The sequence below is a fragment of the Falco naumanni genome, chromosome 3 (genome assembly GCF_017639655.2).
Source record: "Falco naumanni isolate bFalNau1 chromosome 3, bFalNau1.pat, whole genome shotgun sequence".
Taxonomy (NCBI): domain Eukaryota; kingdom Metazoa; phylum Chordata; class Aves; order Falconiformes; family Falconidae; genus Falco; species Falco naumanni.
The window spans coordinates 113,643,766-113,664,049 of NC_054056.1; the positions used below are offsets into that span (position 1 = coordinate 113,643,766).

General features: G+C 37.2%; 1 protein-coding gene across 4 annotated transcripts in view; it reads right to left on the reverse strand.

The window, feature by feature from the left end:
- CDH12 (cadherin 12) overlaps positions 1–20,284 on the reverse strand; it is a 220,895-nt gene that overhangs the window by 147,022 nt on the left and 53,589 nt on the right. For all 4 annotated transcript variants that reach the window (XR_005827124.1, XM_040588449.1, XM_040588450.1 and 1 more), the window contains one exon: positions 7,486–7,901. Coding sequence is in view for 3 of the 4 variants with exons in the window: in XM_040588449.1 (XP_040444383.1) it covers positions 7,486–7,716 (231 nt within the window). In the remaining variant the exon portion in view is untranslated. The remainder of the gene's footprint in view (positions 1–7,485; positions 7,902–20,284) is intronic.

Here is a 20,284-nt window from a genome sequence, read left to right on the forward strand (position 1 = left end):
GCTTTTGGGTACACAAGGTCTATTTCCAATCAGAAGAGAAGCCGTGGAGTTTGAAGTTAACTGTAAACTGGGTTCATTGCTCAGAATGTAATTGGATATGTAACAGACCCTCTGTAAAGAGGAAAGGAATCGTAGCTTTTGCAGCAGAGTAGATGTTTGGTACAGGGAGACAAAAAGAAGGATTAAGGGATGGTTATCTCTAGAGGGAGAAGAGACAGGTCATTTACAGCCTGTGGGACATGGAGGTGGGTGAGGGAGAGGGAAACAGCACATGCCATGACACCAACACCTGCTCCAAGTTCATTGCTTTCCTTATCAGTTAAGTGTTACAAATTGTGGTTCAATATATATACTTCAGAAGCACGGGGGGGGTTGCACCTTAGGATGTCTACTGTGGAAAGACTCTCAGGACCCTGATGCACAAACTGTGCTAGATGCAATGGCAGCACCTGACAAGACTGCCAATTCCAACCATCTCTTCTGTTTATGTCTTACATACAAGGATATTAACTACAGTGGCAGAAAATGGGATAATCTTCCAGCTCTTTAGCTTCTCCTGTAGGTTAGTGCTGAGCACCCAATTTTCTTGAAGATCATGCTCAGCTAATAACTGACTGATTCTTGCTAGGAACATGTTTTTATTTCAGGATACCTAGCATTTTATTTGGAAAAATATGAATTTAATTTTGAAGTTTGTTAATAAATTTTATTTTATACTCATATATTGTTTATGAATTTCAGTGGCCATTTTTCATGCTATGTTTTCATAAAATGTAAATAATTCTGCGTATTTTATTGAAACAATGAATTTAAATGATGTAAATATTCACATTTAAACATTTCTGGTTTAAATTTTAAGTGGAATTATGAAACAAATTTTATCAATTTAAATTTTATCAATTTAAATTTCTGAAATTTGCTGTTCTAATTTGTTTATTGAAAATACTGGTTTTATACCAGATCAGTGTCCCTTCAAAATGAGCAAAAGAAACGAAAGTCCACATTTTGAAAATATGAAATAATAAATATGAAATCCTGAGCTTTCAAATAGTCTCCTATTTAATTATTATTCTTTATTTTATTATTCTTTCTTTAATATTTCTGTATTTCATTAATTCTTTCATTAATATTTATATACTTACACTTTTCCTGCTAAGAATTTATACTTTTGTTGCATGTTTGAGTGAGGTATTACACTATTTCCTTGTTTTTAACACCTCACATGTTGCAGCAATCACAGATTTTATTCCATTTCTGAATCTCTTTGTTACTTTGGTTCACACACTGTTACCCAGATACAGGAATGGCTACAGGTATGTAATACTTTTCCACATTTTGCTGACTGGTGAATTCTACTGAATTACTTGGCATTCTGATGCTCTTCCAGAAAAGAGATCTCATGATCTCAACTAGTTTCTCCTTCAGTTCAATTATAATTTATGATCTAGGTTTCACTAGTTATAAATTCAATTTTGAGTTGCTGACATATGTAATACATGCCTATGCCTGATCATTCATAGTATCAGAAACACTATTTCCAAGGCTGGCAGGTCTGTCAGCAGTTCTCAGCCAAACTCCAAATTTAGGTGAAATAAATTTAACGTCCTCAGATTCACTTGGATGAAAAAAGGAGACATTATTTTCATTTGTCTATCCAGCCCAAGTCCTTCAAAACATTTCATACATCTTTTTCTAAAGCATTCTTTCACATATTCCGTAGTTCAAATGAACGTCCTTCCCAGCTGAAGCCATTTATACAAAGTTTCCAAATAAATAAAAGGCTTTGCCTTAGCAGTTTTATTCTACAAGCTCATTTGTAATTCTCCCTCTGTTGACAACATAAACTTCAGACTCAGGCTTGCACCATTAGCACCATCCATTCAGCCCTACTCAGAGGTCTGGTGAGAGCTGGTGATTTTGTGCTAACAGGACCATCTCCACAGGCTTCCAGTCTCCTGCACTGATCACTGAATTATTGGGCAATAAAGCCTTCTAAGTTTGAGAGTTTTAACTATTTCAGTCTGTGACCTCCTTAGGAGACCAGAACAATGACCACAACCTTTTATATTCCCTAAAATGTGGGTTACAGCTCAGGAAGTTGATCCTTTCTTTTCAGTTTGCTCTCTCTTGGTCCTGAACTCGCTCTTTCTCCTCTCTCATGCAATCAATGAAAACACAGAACACAGTTCTCACCTTTGTTTCATCTCCAAATACTTCATATAATTTTCATGAATGCAAGGACCACATGCAAAAGGTGTTACTACTATCAGTATTTTGCTTCCAATATTCCCGCTTCGAGCTAACCAAGTAAATCAATAAACAAGTGAAGACACTAGATCAATAAGAAATGTTCTGTTGTGTGCAAGCTGTTCATCTCTAGCACACATGACAAGAAAACTAGGTCTTTATACCTTATACAAATACAAGCTTGCAAAAGCAAACATTAAATGCAAGTCTGACTTGCTCATGAGTGTTTGTGTTTCCATGGTTCCACTTCCTTCTCACACTTTCAGGTGCAGCTGTCAAATTGCTTTTTGCCTCACATTATGCAATATACAGGATGCAAAGCTTTTAAAGTCATCACATTTTTCACCAGCCAGACATAACTGTTAGAGACAACAGTCTCAGCTCAACACAGCAAGATAAGAACTCTGGAGTTCTGCCCCTAGTTCTGACTCACACTTTCTTTTACCATTTAATTTCTCCTCATCGATTTTCCTATCCGCAATAAGTTGTGACAATCCTTTTCCTTGAAAATGTGCATGGTATAAACTCAGTCAGTCAGTTTAATACACCAGACTAATGTGACCATGCCTGATCACAATATATATTATTGTCTAAGGACCAAGCCCAACAAGAATTTCACTATAATATCTGCAGATAGAGGTGGGTATATGAATTCCTGTGTGTTACAGATGTACTGATCAACCTCATTCTTATAAATACTACTTGGGAGACCTTTCATATTAAAGTCATCCAGGAACGAGTAACTGTGATGTTCTGCATCATGCAAGTCAACACATTACTAGCAGTGTTCCCTGAAACATTTCTCATCTCTTGGAGGATGGCACTGTACAAACGTCTAATGGAAATGACATACAGGTCTCTCTCTAATACTGTTATTTCAGATGTGGGCATAAAATCTGATAAACTAGGAAAAACTCTTTTGACAGCTTTAAATATTATTATTGTGACACTCTCAGCAGAAATCTAGTAGAAATACATTTTTTTAAAAACATCAGATTAATCGAGGTACTGTTATGAACAGACACTTAAGCTGGTTTTTGGGGTTTTTTTCTTCAAAGGGCAGTAGCTTCAAATTCACTACCTATATTTCTTTTCCTTTAAATTTATTTTTTCTTCCACATTAAGTCAGTTCTTGTGAGTAATACCAAAATGATAGTCACAGCACTATAAATTTGTTTCTCTGAGAACAGATTCTGCACAAGCCCTGCAAAATTTCCTTCACAGACTGCCCTGTCACCCAGGCACTCATGCAACAGGGAATACAACTGTAAAATCCGAGTGTGCACTCTGAAACAGGTGATGATTTAAGCCTGGTGGAAGGTGGTCAACATTAATTTCACTATATTGAAAACTGTCCACTAAAAAAATGCATAAATGAATTCTATGCTCATATTTCAGAAGTAGAGGATAAATTACTAGGTTTCAGAAAAGCATTCTGTTCTGGTCACAGATATAGAGCTCTGCTTCCTCCAGATCAGAACTGTTTCTGCCTTGATATATGGGGAAACCTGTGAAGATGATGAGGCTTTCTCAGGACTGTGTCAGATGAAAAATACCATATTGTTATGTGCACCCTGTAGTGCCACAGGACAGTAGTGACTACTACATTTTTCAGCTGGCAGGGATCACAACAAAAAAATTATCTGTTGTAGGTTGCATGTGAGCATGTATAATGTAGTGCAGGTTTGAAGAACAAAATGTTGGAAAAGATATCGGTTATTCATTAGCAAGATACTACCTAGTAAGCTGAGAATATTTTGATTCTTGCACACTGGAAAACAGAACAGAAATGGCCGTTATCTCAAAGAGGACTTCGCAATCCTTTCCTATGTACCAAGCCAGTGTTCAGTAGGAGTTGCCACACGCCTGTCTCTGCAAGCTTAAGGACAGCCAGCAAAAATCCTTACTAAGCAACTGTACAGGTGTGCAACACAAGAAAGATGTAATGTGTTTACACACTAGGAACACAAAGACACATATATAAATCCAAGCATGCTACATGTACGACAATTAAAACTTTTGCTAGCATTATCTCAATAATGAAGAACCTGCACTGTTCTTGCCTATTTTGTTCTCTTGGACTTTCATTTTCTTATGCTGCCTCTGCATGCCACTATTGAAACACACCAAGCAAGACAGGTTGCAACAAGATTTATAATATTCTGGTGGGGTTGCACCCCCTTGAGCTAACCCTGCATAAGGGCAAATAAAACTGCTACCTTGTTAGTAGTTAGAAACTTTTTTGGGATATGGCCATGCTTGAGGATCTGATACTCAGGTAATTTATCTCACCATTCAGTGAGGACTGAGCTTTGGCACGAAAAAAAGAATTATGAACCTTTTTATCTGATTCCACACATGTGGCACTTCACCTGGCCTTCTGGAGCTTCACAGTATTGGGAAGAAACATAAAACACAGCCAAGTAAGTACATGAGCAAGCCTTATTTTACAAGCCTTCTAGCATCCCTTCAGTTTTCATGAGTCACATGGCAACACCATATTCCAGTTCTGCTTTTTAGCCTGGGCCTGCTTACATGCCTCTCTACTAAAGGGAGCTATCTTTTGTTTGGTAATCTGATGGATTTTTATGGCTCTTACATATCACGCGATTTCCAAACTTCGATTTAATATTCAGGTTAAATGCTTTTAATGTGTCAACATGAAGCACTATTTCCAGATCTCTAACTGTGAGCTAGACTAATCCCCATCAGTTTCTAAACTATATTTTGATTTGCAATCTGACACTTCTTGAGATAGTCTTCTAAAAACGTACATAAAAGGAATTAAGCGCATTGGTCAATAAGAGCTGACATTGTTGCTGCAAATCTGTGTTCTTTTACAGGTGGCTCCCAAAATTAACTACTCTCCCCTAACCGTGCAGTGAAATTGTCAGCTGATTTAATAGACACATTAAACTCCTGTTTATAAATTACTGTGACATTATTAATGCAGCAATTCTACAATAAGCAATATAAACGCCAATGTGCATGTCCCTATATCAAGTCTGGCTACAATGGCTGGAAGAAGATGACAAGAGACCTGTGATTTCAGGTCATATGAAATATCCTGCACTTTATCATATACATAATATCACTTTAAAATATAGCACAGTAGTAGTATAAAAATAATGACTTTTAAAATAAATGATTTTGGAATAAAGCTAAATTATGGTAAATATAAATCAAATTATTTCTGTAGTCAATCCAGAACTCAATTTGTGTATCCAACCTTAAAAATTTTATGTGATTTTTAAAAATTACATAAGATCTAAGTATCTTGAATATCCACTGTTGAGTACATTTCAGTATGTTCACAATGGTTTGGATTGATATTAAATTATAGCATGGCTATTAAATTTATACTAAATTAAAGCATGGCTTTAATTGTCTGTATTTAAAGGCACAATTTCTCTAAAGAAGTTCTCCCATTCAGTTCTCTACCTTCTTTGAGAGCTTTGTGGAATATAAGGAGGAAAAGCTAACATCTCTATCTTGGGGTTTTTCGTAGTTTTGGGTTTGGGGGGTTTGGGGATTGGCTTTTTTCTTAAAAGATTAGGCAAAGATGACATTCACAACCTGTCAGGTTCCTTTTTCTGGTATATTGAAGCAAATAGTTTATATAGATAAAATAAGTTCTAATAAGCATCCAAAGGATATTTAGCAGGTAATGAACACTGTTGAAAAAATATCACCTGCTATGAATTGTATATTTGGGAAGCAGATTTTTTGACTTAATGTTATTGATGTACTAATTAAACATCCTAATTTATTTTGTCTTTCATCACCAAGATCCTTCCATATTCTATTTTATTTACTAGGTAACAGAGGTATACGATGTTTTACCAAGAAACATCACTACAGCTTGTTCTACGCTGCAATTAGATCTTTCCTAATTTTTGAAAAGTGCTGTCTTACTATCTTGCATAAAGGAATAAAGATTAATGAATTACAGGGGTGCAGCAATAACATCTCTGTCTTCTGAGGTAAAAAGCATAGCAATCATGTTGTCTGTGTTACACCACCGAATGTGATTAGAGTCTGTACATCTTTAGCTAGTGGCGAGAACAAAGGTATGTGTTAGAAAAAGTGTAAATTTGCATCAACTGGGTGTCAGAAAGATAAAACGTTTCATTATGGGATCCCCCTTCAGACTGTAAAACAAACTCTTTATATTATCTCTGTGATATAAACATACACCTTTGTAAATTGTTTTGACTAGTATGTTTCAGTGCTTAACACTAATGCCTACATGTGTAATATCTAAATACATTTTTGGGTGGTTTGTCAAATCATCTAGTGAACCACATGTAGTCTTTTGCTGTTTTACTGTGTAGGGAAGTGGCATCTGGGGACTCAGGCAATGAATCCCTGACCTCTTATTTTCATTGAGTAAGGGCCTTTATTTAAATTCATACATAGCATCCAATTATATACTGTGCTACTTTTTTCTTCAGGTCTCACTTTCAGCTTTCCTTTCTGAAAAATCTGTTATTTAAATTCACCTCACACACCCCTTGAACAGTTGGCTATCAAATTACTTATGCCTTATTACAGAAACGGTCATATAATGAGAGAGAGAATTGCATAAATTCTCTGCATGTGTGAATGTGCATGTCTGCACACAGAGTATAAAAGCTATAATGCAACAGTTTGAATTAAAAAGCAATAAAACATATTTGAAATACTTGAAAACAATCTGAACAATCAGAAATAAAAGCAAATGATGCTAAGGCATAAGACAGAAGAGAAAAAAGCAGGTATCTCTGTTAGTTGAAAATGGACTTGGAGTAACCATACCAATCACAGAAATGACTGTGCATTCTGGGCTACAGATTTCTGGTTGAAATCTTATTTCTGATATCAGTCCAACATTTTTTGCTAAAAATCAAATGTGCTATTACAGCAGATTCAATTAAAGTTATTTGTGCACCACAAACTTATTTCAGAACTCCCCCCTCTTTTTTTTTGTTTTTGTTTGTTTTTTTGCTTTATTCCAAAACCAAGGATAATGAAATAAGACAAACATAGAAAGGTTGAAAGTAAATATTATAATTTTGTGCACTAAAAATAATAATAAAATCTATAGTGGATATATGAGAGGTGGAATGGTAAAGGGGATGAACAGAAGGAACTCCTGTCAGTTGAAGAATTGCCCCACCAGAAATAGGTACACCTTTATAGCACATTTTACTATTTGTCTCTGTTAATTCAACTTTTAAAGAAAGAGTAAAAAATTACCTTTCCCACATACTGAGGTTCGGAGCCCATGTACTCCTCCAGCACAAAAAATTGATTCCACACCCAGCCTCGTTTGACTCGCTGAGCAGATGACCTCCTCCCTGGCACTGGGACAACATTATCTCTTGGCTCTGCTTCTAAAGTTTGTTGTGGTTGTGGATGCAGTGGCGTCAGGAGACCTCCATCAAACAGGACCCAGAGAAGCAGGGATAAGCAGTTCCTTGTAAGCATTGGCAACGGCTTCCCTACAGCAAGTAATAAAAACTCCAGCACTTAATGCAGAGCAGAGGAATCCAGGTTTGAGGTGTCTGTGGCCTCCACCACTTAGCTTCTGATTTTATTGCGGAAATGCTAATGCAGGCATTAATCCTTCTGATGACAAGGTTTTTGCCGCATTAAATTCCATCTAAAGGGACCTATAAAAGAGATTTACATGGCAACATCAAATTACATAAAATTACATTGAAGCGTTCATCAAAATTCTCACACCTAGTTAGTTTCTAGAGACAGAGAAAAAGATTAGGAATCACAGTTTTCAAAGATTGCTATTTTGATTGCAGCACAGAGCTGCTCTAGAACATTCTAGTTATTACAGGAATAGCTCATTCTTGCTCTGCTTAGCATTACCTTTATGTCTGTCTGAGGACAGGGCCATAGCCTTTGCTTTATGACCCAGTTATCAGACAAAACTGTTATCCATCAGTGATGTAAAAATTATTTATTCTGGATTTACACAGAAAATATTGGAGAAGAGAAGACCCACTCTTCACCCTACTGTCTAGGGCAGGAATGCTTTGCTTGTTGTCTCTGCCAGAAAGGCATCCTGGGGTTTATTCTATGGCCTGCTGTTTGTCTGTGCAAGAAATACTACTTGTAGGATTTAAGATGGATGCATTTTACATTTTTAAAACAAAAATACAATTTATATCACTATGGAATTCACCACTTTGTTAAGGCCATATTGTGTTATTGATTTTTAAGCAGAAGCTTCTACCAAATCAATGAGAGTTCTGCTTAAAAATCAATGGCATGATATAGACCTTAGAAAAGAAGAAACAGTAAAGTACCTAACCATATATATTTTTCATTTTCAAATAGCGCCAAAGATTATATTTTCCTTATAAATAATATTGTTACTATCCATAACAATAAAAAATGTAGAAAATCTTATTTGTTAGGTGCATGCTGAAGTATCTAAATAGAAACGATTTACAATTGGGAACCTGGAAAATCTAACAGGTTTTGAAGAAAAAAACCACCACCCTAGAAAAATAACTGCACTCCCTTTTCTAAATTTAGGGTGAGATTTTCCGTTCTGATTAGAAAGGCTATTCTAGGTCTTACCAAAAAAGAAAGTAAAAAACTGTGGTGAAAAGGAATCTAGTGCAAATGAGTATTTTAATGCTACCTTCAGAAAGGATTCAAAATGAAGGAAGAACTCCTATCTGCTCATAATCCTTAAAAAACCCCAAACAACAAGCAAAAAAAACTTTTGTGTTGAAGACATTTCAATTTATTTTTTTTTCATCTAAAGGAAAATATTCTAAGGTACAATGAGCGCAAACTTCCACTTGCATTACCATTTGTACTTTATATATTTTATTTCAGCAAAGAAACTTTAATATAGGACCCTACCACAATAGAGAGCTGCACTCAATATTATTATATTTGATACGTATTTCTATTAGCAGCTTTTTTAATTTAACAGTTCACATGACTTTTTGTGCTTCTGTCTTCAATGCATTCAGTGGTATATAACATTAGGTTCAGACTGTGTTCAGCCATAATTCAGTTCCAAGACTTTCAAACTCCTGTGCCTTTCTTGATCCACAGTTGCAGGGTGCATGCCTAGTTTTTACGGCAAAATCATAGTAATCATGAAACACAGGGGAAAAAAAAAAAAACAAAAACAAAACCGAACAAAGAACTCAAAGCACCTTTCTGAATTACCCAGCCATAGATGCAAGCTGGAAAAAAATGACATAAAAAAGTTCTGGGATAGTCTGCACTGCTTCATACTGTATTCAATTTAACTGCTATACCACTGCTCTTTGCCGAGGAGGCTCTGTACATTACAGCTCTCCCAGCGGAGCTCTGCCTCCGGCCATGTCTGTCAGTCTGGGAGCTTTTAAAATGTTATACAGCACCAAAAGTAATGCAAAGAGATTGAAGAACTTCAATGAAAGGAGAACAATTCCCCCTTGGCTGGAAGGTTAGTTACCAAGTGCAAAACACAGAGCACTTTAACCCTTTCTCTGTCAATCTCCTAGGCTGCCTTCCACACCATGTGCTGCAGAGCCAGGAGAGAGCAATGCCAGTGCTTGCTTCATTCCCTACAGCTTCACAAAGCTGGTGAATAGCAGTATCAAAGAAAAATGGCAGGCTAATAGGTGTTGCAGGTCAGGACTGCAGCATGAGATACCCTCATCAGCTGCAAAAGAGTTCACCATGAAGAATTTTCTTTTTTTAAAATTTAAATCTCAGCTGTTAGGAGGCCAGTAATTGAGATCCCAGTACTTCAGCCCTCAAGGGAACCGCTCCAGCTTGACACGGGGTCATCCCCTGCCACCTCTTCTTCTCCAGCGTTTCATTGCTGGCTTTGGAGTGGTGAAGTGGCCAAACAGAATATATTTAAAATCACAGTTTGAACCTGTACAGCAATTCAAAGGTTAAGGCTAATATTTATTTTAGTCTGAGTGTATTGTTTTGCATTTTCTTTTTAAGTTACTCTTCCAGCCAGGATACCTAAACCTGTATTGGTGTTTTTATGTTGTCATATACTCACTAGACATTTAAGTCTAGCATCTTTATATACTTCTGCCCTGAAAACTGCTATGAGAGCTGGAAGATAAGGATTTAGAAATCCAGTCAGAACATTTAGTCATAAGGAAAGTACTATATTTCCTATTTTTTTTAAGGAATTACTTCCTCTGATGCTTATAAAGAGATGCTTAATTAGTAAGAGAGTTTTGCACAGATATGCCAGATTTTTTTTAACTCAATTTTTTTTCTTTTTCAAGTTTAGCTGTTGCTAGTCATTTCTTCAGACAGTCTTATATGGATTTAAGTACCTTTACGCATGACTTAACCCACAAAAAGAGACACAGAGGGAATGCCTGTATGAAGTTACCCTCCCTGCCCCACACACATGCTTTTATGCACTGAGATTACATTTACTCTTTTCCACAGTTCGGAAAACTGAAGTGACCCAGCAGCAATCATGGACAATCTGTTAAAACACGGTAATTAAGAAATCTCGATCCTATGTACTCTGTGCCCAAAACTGCACACTTAGAAGCTCATAAAATGCAAAGGATGAATTAAGTATCACTACTGTGATTATTTATTGAGAATAACGAAGTACAGTATAAATGGTTCTCCTGCAAGAATTTTGATACTGACCTGGATTATACTGCAGTTAATCTAAACAGCCTGAGCAAAGGAATGTTTTCAGAGTAGCAAAACTGATGCATGCTATTACTGCTGCAATAACACTATCAAAGAGAGCCATAGCACTGCAGACACAAATGGTCTCACCAAGCTTGCAAGGGTTATCCCTTCTATAGAGGACAGCTATACATCCTCTGCAATCACTAGTACACAGATAAGGCCAGATTTAGAGAAGTCTGAAAGGAAACTCTAAATGATCTTTGATTTTGTCATGGTTTAATCCCAGTAGGCAATTCAGCCTCACTGAGCTGCTCACTAGTCAGTCCCCTTGCAGTGAGATGGGGAAAAGAAGCAGAAGAGTAAAAGTAGAGAAAACTCATAGGCTGAGACAAAGACAGTTTAATAGGGAAAGCAAAAGCTTCATGAGCAAGCAAAGCAAAATAAGAAGTTCATTCACAACTTCTCATTGGTAGGCAGGTGTTCAGTCATCTTCAGGAAAGCAGGGCTCCATCACGTGTAACAGTTACTTGGGAAAAAACCCACCGTAACTCCAAATGTTCCCCCTTTCCTCCTTCTCCCCCTGAGTTTTATTGCTGAGCATGAAGTCATATGGCATGTGATATCCCTTTGGTCAGCTGGGGTCAGCTGTCCAAGCTGTGTTTCCTACCAACTTCTTGTGCACACCCAGTCTACTCACTGGCGGGGCAGTGTGGAGAGCAGGAAAGGCCTTGGCTCTGTGTAAGCTCTGCTCAGCAATGACTAAAAGATCTCTGTTATTAACACTGTTCCCAGCACAAACCCGAAACACAGTACCATACAAGCTACTATGAAGAAAATTAACTCTATCCCAGCCAAAACCAGTACAGAACTGTATGAAGCATCTACTTGCATCAGACTGCAGATACCCTACTGTCACATGCACACAAGCAAGAAACACTACAGCTCCATGAAGCACTCAAAAATGTCTTTAGCACAACAAAGCTGATAATTGCATCTCGGTGAACGGAGGCAAATTGCTTACTGACAAAGTATCCATTATATGCTGATGGTGGGAACATTTCTGCAGCCACCTTAACCATAAATCTACCAGCACAGAGAATGCTTTTGCTTATGTGAAACAACAGCTAATGTAGAGCAACCATCTTCCTACCCGAAAAGAGGTTTGAAAAACTTGGCAGTACTGCAAAATGGTTGATCCATGCCAGATGGAAAGCCAGTTAAGATCTATAACTGTGAATATGCTGTAATAGCTGACCATCTATCCTCACTTCTCTGCAGTATCTTGAAATAAGAATATACAACAACAGAAAAAAAGTCTGTGCTGTCAGTATCTATTAAAATTAACTGCTAAAGTATTTGAGAAGATATATCTTGAGGTTAAAGGAATGGTAAAAGTGCGTGGAAAAGCTCAGTTCATCTCTCACCTTCATATGCTTTCTCTCACCTTAGGCACACCAGGATGATATTCTCAAAGGTATTTAGTGAAAAGAATTCCTATTTGATTAGACTCTAGATAACCATATCTTTTTGTGAGTTCGACTTTATTGAGCATCAGAACCTATCTAGAGACTATGGAAATAAAAGTAATTTTTGTTTTTTCTGCCCTTTTTTTTTTTTTTTTTTTTTTTTTTTTAGTTAGGGTAGGAAGTACTCGGCAACATCAAAACAGAGGTTAGGAGGGAGATTGCAAATGAACAGATTTGAAACCTCCAACTACGAAGGAGAACAATTCTCATTATCTACATCCTACGAGTCAGAAGGCTTTCAACAGAGTGATTGAGCAAACCCCACCTCTGCAACTACAAAACCCATTTGTCGAGTGTAACATCTGGCATCCGTGCCAGGTAGCTCTCATGGGGCTTAAAAGAATATATGTCTCTACCTGTTAAGAAAATATCTGACTTACTGGAGTCTTAACATAGAATTACAGAATCACAGAATCATCCAAGTTGCAGATGACCTTTAAGATCACCATTAAGTCCAACCATTAATGTACCACTGCCAAGACCACCACTAAACCATGTCCGTAAGCACCACATCTACATGCTTTTTTAAAAACCTCCATGAATGGTGATTCCACCATGTCCCTGGGCAGATTGTTCCAATGCTTGACCACCCTTTCAGTGAAGAAATCTTTCCGGGCATAACTTGAGGCCATTTCCTCTCTTCCTATTGCTTGGTATCTAGAAGATTTACCAGTCTACAACCTCCTTTCAGGTAGTTATAAAGAGTGATAAGGTCTCCCCTCAGCCTCTTTTTCTCCGGGTTAAACCCCAGTTCCCTCAGCCAGTCCTCATAGCACTTGTGCTCTAGACCTTTCACCAGCTTTGTTGTCCTTCTCTGGACACACTCCAGCACCTCCGTGTTTTTCTTACAGTGAGGGGCCCCAAAACTGAACACAGTATTTGAAGTGCAGCCTCACCAGTGCTGAGTACAGGGGGACAATCCCTTCCCTTGTCCTGCTGGCCACACTGTTTCAGATGATCCAAAAGAGTTATTCCTTTACCTCTCTTTGTGTGGAACACAATAAGCCATAGAAGCTGTTGTGGTTTAACCCCAGCCAGCAACTAAGCACCACACAGTTGCTTGCTTACTCCCTCCCACACCCCCAGCAGGAGGGGGGGGAGAGAACTGGAAAACCAGATGTGAGAAAACTGGTGGGTTAAGATAAGTACAGTTTAATAACTGAAATAAAATTTATTGTTATTATCATAATAATAATCTTGTTATAAAAAGGAAAATAACAAAAAGAGAGAAATAAACCCCAAGAAAGACAAGGGATGTACATTAAAATAATTGCTCACCATCAACTGACCAATCTTCTCAAGCAGTGGCCCCTGGCCAACCTTCTCCTTTTGTTGCTGAACATGATGCTATATGGTATGGAACATCCCTTTGGTCAGCTGGGTCAGCGTTTTGTGCACTCCCAGTCTGCTCACTGGTGGGGTGGGGTGAGGAGCAGAAAAAGCCTTGGCTCTGTGTAAGCACTGCTCGGCAATAACTAAAACATCCCTGAATTACTAACGCTGTTTCCAGCACCAATCCAAAACACAGTCCCACACTAAGTATGAAGAAAATTAACTCTAGCCCAGCCAAAACCTGCATAGAAACCTAGAATGGCTCTCTAGCTATATAGGCTGACCCCTCATGAAGCTGAACACCTGAATCCTGGTCTCTGCATCAGTGGTTATTTATATCAAGTTGATGATGAACAGGAGGAACAGAAACCCAATACCCTATACAAATTCCAAACGCTCTGTAGCTTATTGATGACAGCACTCTGATAAAATGTGAGAAATATGGATAGAAAATACACAACTGGAAGATGAATCGTGGTGTTTCTGTAAGATATTTATAATCATCTGGAAGAGAACTATACTGACTGAACTACTGGACAACAAGCAGATGACTGCCTTTCTCATGCAATAAGGTGAATTTAACTCTCCTTTTGTTAAATTCTACTACAAAAGCCCTCAAATCCTAATATTTCACATCAAATATTTTGCTTGATATAAAGTTACTAATTATGCAACTAGGCAAGAAAAATATGAGTGTGATTAAGGCTATGATTTTGGGATTTGACTTTCAAAGCCGACCCCTCTGTATATTCAATGGATATTTGCAGAGTTGTATTTTCTATACTGATACAAGAGTTCAATTTGAATGTTAGTTATGACTATAGATATCAGAAGTGATAGTGATATGAATCTGGAATACTCTATTGAGTTTTTACTGGCATAAAACCAAAGTGAGATGAGAATGATGTCCCTGATCTTCAAGTATGACTACCCTTTTAGCACATTCATAACAAAGTTGCCACAAAGATATATTATAGTACAAAACCCATGTGAAATACTATACCGGTATCCAATAAACATATTTATGAAGTGCCTAACATTGGAGAGGAGTCTAATTATATTTGGCATTTCTAAGCACTACAATAATAAAAGTATTATAGCTCTGCAGACATGCATTAATAATTGGCTTTCTAGTATATAAAAAAGTGATTACTTAAGAGAGTTTGGAGACACAACAAAATCAAACGACACATACTTCCAAAAAAGCATAGCTGTACAATGCTGAGGGTTATAGAAAAAGTAATGAAAAAACCCAATACAAAAACATTCTTTATGAGTGCAAAACAATAAATTGCTTCTATATGCAACTATTTATACACAGTGTCAGCCCTATCATCATTGGCAACAGTTACAAGAGATCGTTTATGACTTAAATATAAGCCATGGAGCCATCATCTGCTACATGGGAATTTATCCTCTAACTCACAGCATGCGTAAGAATATCAGGGACATAACGGTTAAAAAAAAACCAAGCAAAAAAGATTGAAACTTTCATTATAAAAATGAAAATACATCAAGGCTCCAAGGTTCACTGAACTCTTGAAAGCTAATTCAGGTAAAATAAAATTTTCACTACAGGTTAAAAATTAATGTTTATTTCAGTGAAATTCAAATCAAGGCCAGTACTACTCTGTAAATACATAGTGCAGCTCTACAACTTAATAATCAGTTAAAATTAAGAAAAAAAATGCCTCAGAAAAGCACAGAATTTCCTTCACTTTAGGAAGATGATCAGATGATGAAGTGACATCATCAATTTTATTTTTATTGTGTCTTGTATCATGTCATGTTAGTCTTGTCTCAGAAAAGTACTATGTTGATTCTGTACCTACTTAGTCAATGATCTAGAATCTGTATTTTTGAAGAAATTATAAACATTTTCATTTCTGGTAAGAATCTGTAAATGTCAATGCTAAAGTACAGACAATCAGGAAACCATCCTTCACTCTACTGTCCTATGTTTTCTTGAATGAATACATGAGATGGGGGAAAGGAGAGAAAGGCAAACAAATCAAAACCTTTCAACACATTAGCAATATCTTTAGAGTAAGAATTAAGAGATCTCAGGCTGCAAATCAAATATATTTATAATTTTGTAAGTAACGCAGGATACTGAAATGAATGTGAGCACATTTTAATGTGCTCTGTAACATAACATTTTGTTATTTCTTAGGGTATTTCTGGTTTGCCCAGCCTGTCAAGAATTCTATTAATTACTTCATATTGCAAACATACTTTAGCTAAGATCCCAATATTAAAAGACTTTCTGCTATTGGTCAGACTCTGTTTATAATAAATTTTAAATAATCCATTATAATTTCTTGTGTTAGAAGGACCACATAAATATACTAAATTACAAAACTAACTCAAAGATAGATATTTTAAAATGAGTCCTTGCAGACTTTTGTTTGTTTATTGTGTATATAATTGCATAATTATTGCTTAATACAAACGGTGTATAACCTAAGACACTTAAAACTGAAAATATGGGTCTTCTATTGCCAATTATTGCAATATGGATAAAACAGACTTAAAAGTCTCTGTCTTCCTCACCACAGTATTAAGTATTTAATTCTTAATATTCCTTTCCATAATACATTATGGAAATCCATAGCTCAACTTGTACTCTCAGCCCAGTTCTTACATTTTCTTCTGGAAGGTTAATAGATCTGTGCTGACAATACTATGTTATGTAATTTACTGCGTTATGTGATTTCAGAGGACGGTACCCCCTCAGGAAAAAATTACAGACAGCAGTTTTGCCCAACAAATTTCAAGGCATTAATCTTGTGAATATTAACAGGTAGCCCCAGAGACAACAGGACTGAGAGATAACCCATCAATTATCTTAACCTTGAGAACATTCAGCTCAGGCCTCTAAATATTCTGGAATCACCTAGTTTACACTGTGCTTATTCCAATGCTCAATAATACATGACTTTTACGCTTAGTAATTTATCTCTTTTCACAACTCAATCCGACTTGTTTTTACCTACCTACATATGCTATTAGGACTGGCAGTTGTAATGACCCTATGACTCTTTTCTGACCAATGATGAACTAATTTAAAAATAAAAAAACTTTCATGGATTTTAAAACATCAGAAATAGTAACTCTAGGGCTTTTATTTTTATTCCTTAGAACAGTGTTCTCTTGTTTTGCCCACCATTACAGCATGGGAACATAAGGTCATAACAGCAACCGAGCCAGGCTGTAGTTACACTGAAACCAGCTATTCTAACTAGAGTACAGTCATCTATAAATAACCTCAGCCAAAGTAATCCTTGGTTTTTTGTTGTTCAGAACCAGGCATGTTTCATGAAAATGCACCAGCTATCAGAGCTGTACGTGAATAGGTAGTCTCTCCTCAAGAAACCTTTCACTCAAGTAAAACCTCCCACTCTCCAGTCAACGTGGAATTGTTCCCAACCGAAGTCAGTGATTAAACTCAGAGATGTTAAAAGCAACCACAAGGCTTTTTGTGTACAGTGTCTAAAAAAGATAGAACAATATTCTTGCCTGACATTCATCTTTATAAATCCCCGTGTCTCTCGTGTGCAATTGTTCATTTCCTAAATTCAAGACTAATGAATTGGGTAATTTTATAACAGATGCCTGCTGTGAATGTCAACAATTATGGCCTAATGCAGACAATAGATGAGATGGTGTAGGAAGATATAGAGGGCTCACTTTGATGACACACAAGCCTTATCCGTCTTGTTCAGAGAAATAAAAGCAAATCTTATTTGTGAAAATATTTTTTGTTTCATAGTATTTCCTACTTTTCTTAATTTTAAATTAAAAGGACAAGAAAAGAGTATATTAGAAGAAAGACAGGTCTTGTCATCTATTAACACTCAGCAACACTCAGAAATTAGCATTCAGCAAAATAAATTATTGGAGGCTTCCTCTTACTGACCCATTAAGGCCAACCATAAACCTAACAAGGTGCACCACTAAACTATGTTCCTAAGTGCCACATCTACTCATCTTTTAAATAGCTCCAGGGATGCTGACTCAACCACTTCCCTGGGCAGCCTGTTCCAATGCTTGACCACCCTTTCAGTGAAGAAATTTTTCCTAATATCCAACCTAAACCTCCTCTGGCATAACTTGAGGCCATTTCCTCTTGTCCTATTGCTTGGTATCTAGAAGACTTACCAGTCTACAACCTCCATTCAGGTAGTTATAGAGAGTGATAAGGTCTCCCCTCAGCCTCTTTTTCTCCGGGTTAAACCCCAGCTCCTTCAGCCACTCCTCACAGGACTTGTGCTCTGGACCCTTCACCAGCTTTGTGGCCCTTCTCTGGACACACTCCAGCACCTCCGTGTTTTTCTTGCAGTGAGGGGCCCAAAACTAACACAGTATTCGAGGTGCAGCCTCACCAGTGCTGAGTACAGGGGGACAATCCCTTCCCTTGTCCTGCTGAGCACATAATTTCTCATACGTAATAAGCAGCTTGTTTACTGCATATATTTCTTTTATTTTTTTACAATAAGCATAAATTGTAGTTATTGCAGTTTATGAAACTGTGGTTTAGATAGGAAATCAATAATGTCTTTTTAAGGTTAAGCTCAGTGAAACAAAGTGCTGAAATAGTCCCTGATGAAATTGCACCTTAGCTGAACTCACAAAGAACAGCATTATGGAGAGAGGATAATGTCATATTTGCAGCATTATAGATTGAGGCCAATCAATCAGATATATTGTGATCGCTGAAGGTGCAGTCCTATTGTACTAAAAAAAATACCTTCAGGCCTCAAGGTAGAAAGACTGACACATTTAGTCTGAAGAAACCTAAATCCGGTACTTCCCTAAAATGAGTGAATTCACCTTACCAGAGGACACAACCCATAGAGATACACTTTTTTTTTTTTTTTTTTTTTTCCAGGTAGAACTGGAGTACTAGACCAAAGACTAAGCTAGAAGAAAGGTGAATACCCTCTACTGAAAAACCACAGAGGGAGCCATTGTTTTTGTGGAAATAAACATATAATTCCTCTGATGTAATTTCTGACAAGTGGTCATGTGTGACCCACTGTGTGGTTCTTCTCAACACAGAATCACAGAAAAACAGAATGGTTGAGGTTGGAAGGAACTTCTGGAGTCTATCTAGTTCAACCCCCCGGCTCAACCAGGGTGAGCTACAGCAGGTTACCCAGAACCACGTACAGCTGGGTTTTGAACTCCCCACAGACAGAGATTGCATAACTTCTCTGGGCAACTTGTTCCAGTGGCCTGGCCCTTCTTCAAGTTTTTTATCTACTTTGCTGCCCACTTATCAATACTTTGTCAGTTTCTCTATGAAGATATTTGCCAGATAGTGTGAAAAGCCTTTTTAAAGTCAAGGTAAACAACATCCACACTCTCCCTTTATCCACCGCTCATTATAGAAGGCTAACAGGTTGCTTGAACATGATTTCTCCTTTGTAAATCCATACTGACTACTCTCAGCCACTGTCTTGTCCTCCACATGTTTGGAAATGGTTTCCAGGTTTCCAGGGCTTCATTACTTTCCCAGGGACTTAGGTGAGGCTGACTGGCCTATAGTTTCCCACATCTTCCCTCTTGCCAACCAACCTTGAAGGTACGGGTGTCATTTGCTTCCAACTCTTGGAAACCTCTCTTGATTGTCATGACCTTTCAAAGACAACAAAGTGAACTTCCAATGACTTCAGCCAGCTCCCACAGCATAGATGCAACCCATCAGGCCCCATGGACTGTGTCCCTCCAGAAAGTGCTCCCAACCTGGTCCTCCTCCACCAAGGGCAAATCTTCCTTGCTGTATTCATTGGCAGCAGGTACTTCCTGACTTTGTGGAGTTTCAAAGTCTCACCCTCCAGCACAGTGACCAAGCCTCTTCATTTTGTTATTCAAGCCAAACCACTAGATGAGTCAAAATAAACTCTCATTTGTCAAACCCCCATCTTTTCCTCCTAGGAAGGGAGTCTTTGAAAGTACGAAGGAATTTTGGAGAAGGTTTTAATACACCTTTCAATTTAATCCCCAATTTCTTCTTTGTAACTGCATGAACCTCTATTTATTATTACTAGTAATTGCATTTGTTAACAAAGAAGCTCAAAATATAGGTATATGTGCTACACCAGTTTGATTTTTCAAAGCCACTGTAGACTTCAGATGCTTGGTGAAATCCTTAGAATGCTTTCAAGCAAAAGATTTACAATTTCACAGTGATAAACATGCAGATACTCTCTACATATTAAATGCACTAAATAAATGCTATTTGGAAGACAGCATTTTAATGTAATGAACCAAAAGATTACCTCACCTGTGATATCTAAAATACTTATATGATTTTTTTTCACATAAAGCTCTAAATTTTAATACTTTGGGGCCATATTTTATCATAAACATAATAAACTTTGGTGACACAGTTGTTATCTGGATAATTTTCATATGTAAGTAAAGAAAGCTCAGTTGCACAGAGAGCTTTATAAAATAGATCTGTAAATTAATTAATTTATATCTCTAATATTCTTTAAAAAAGGTACTCAGCTTCCTATATTTCTCTAACAGAGATGATAAAATTA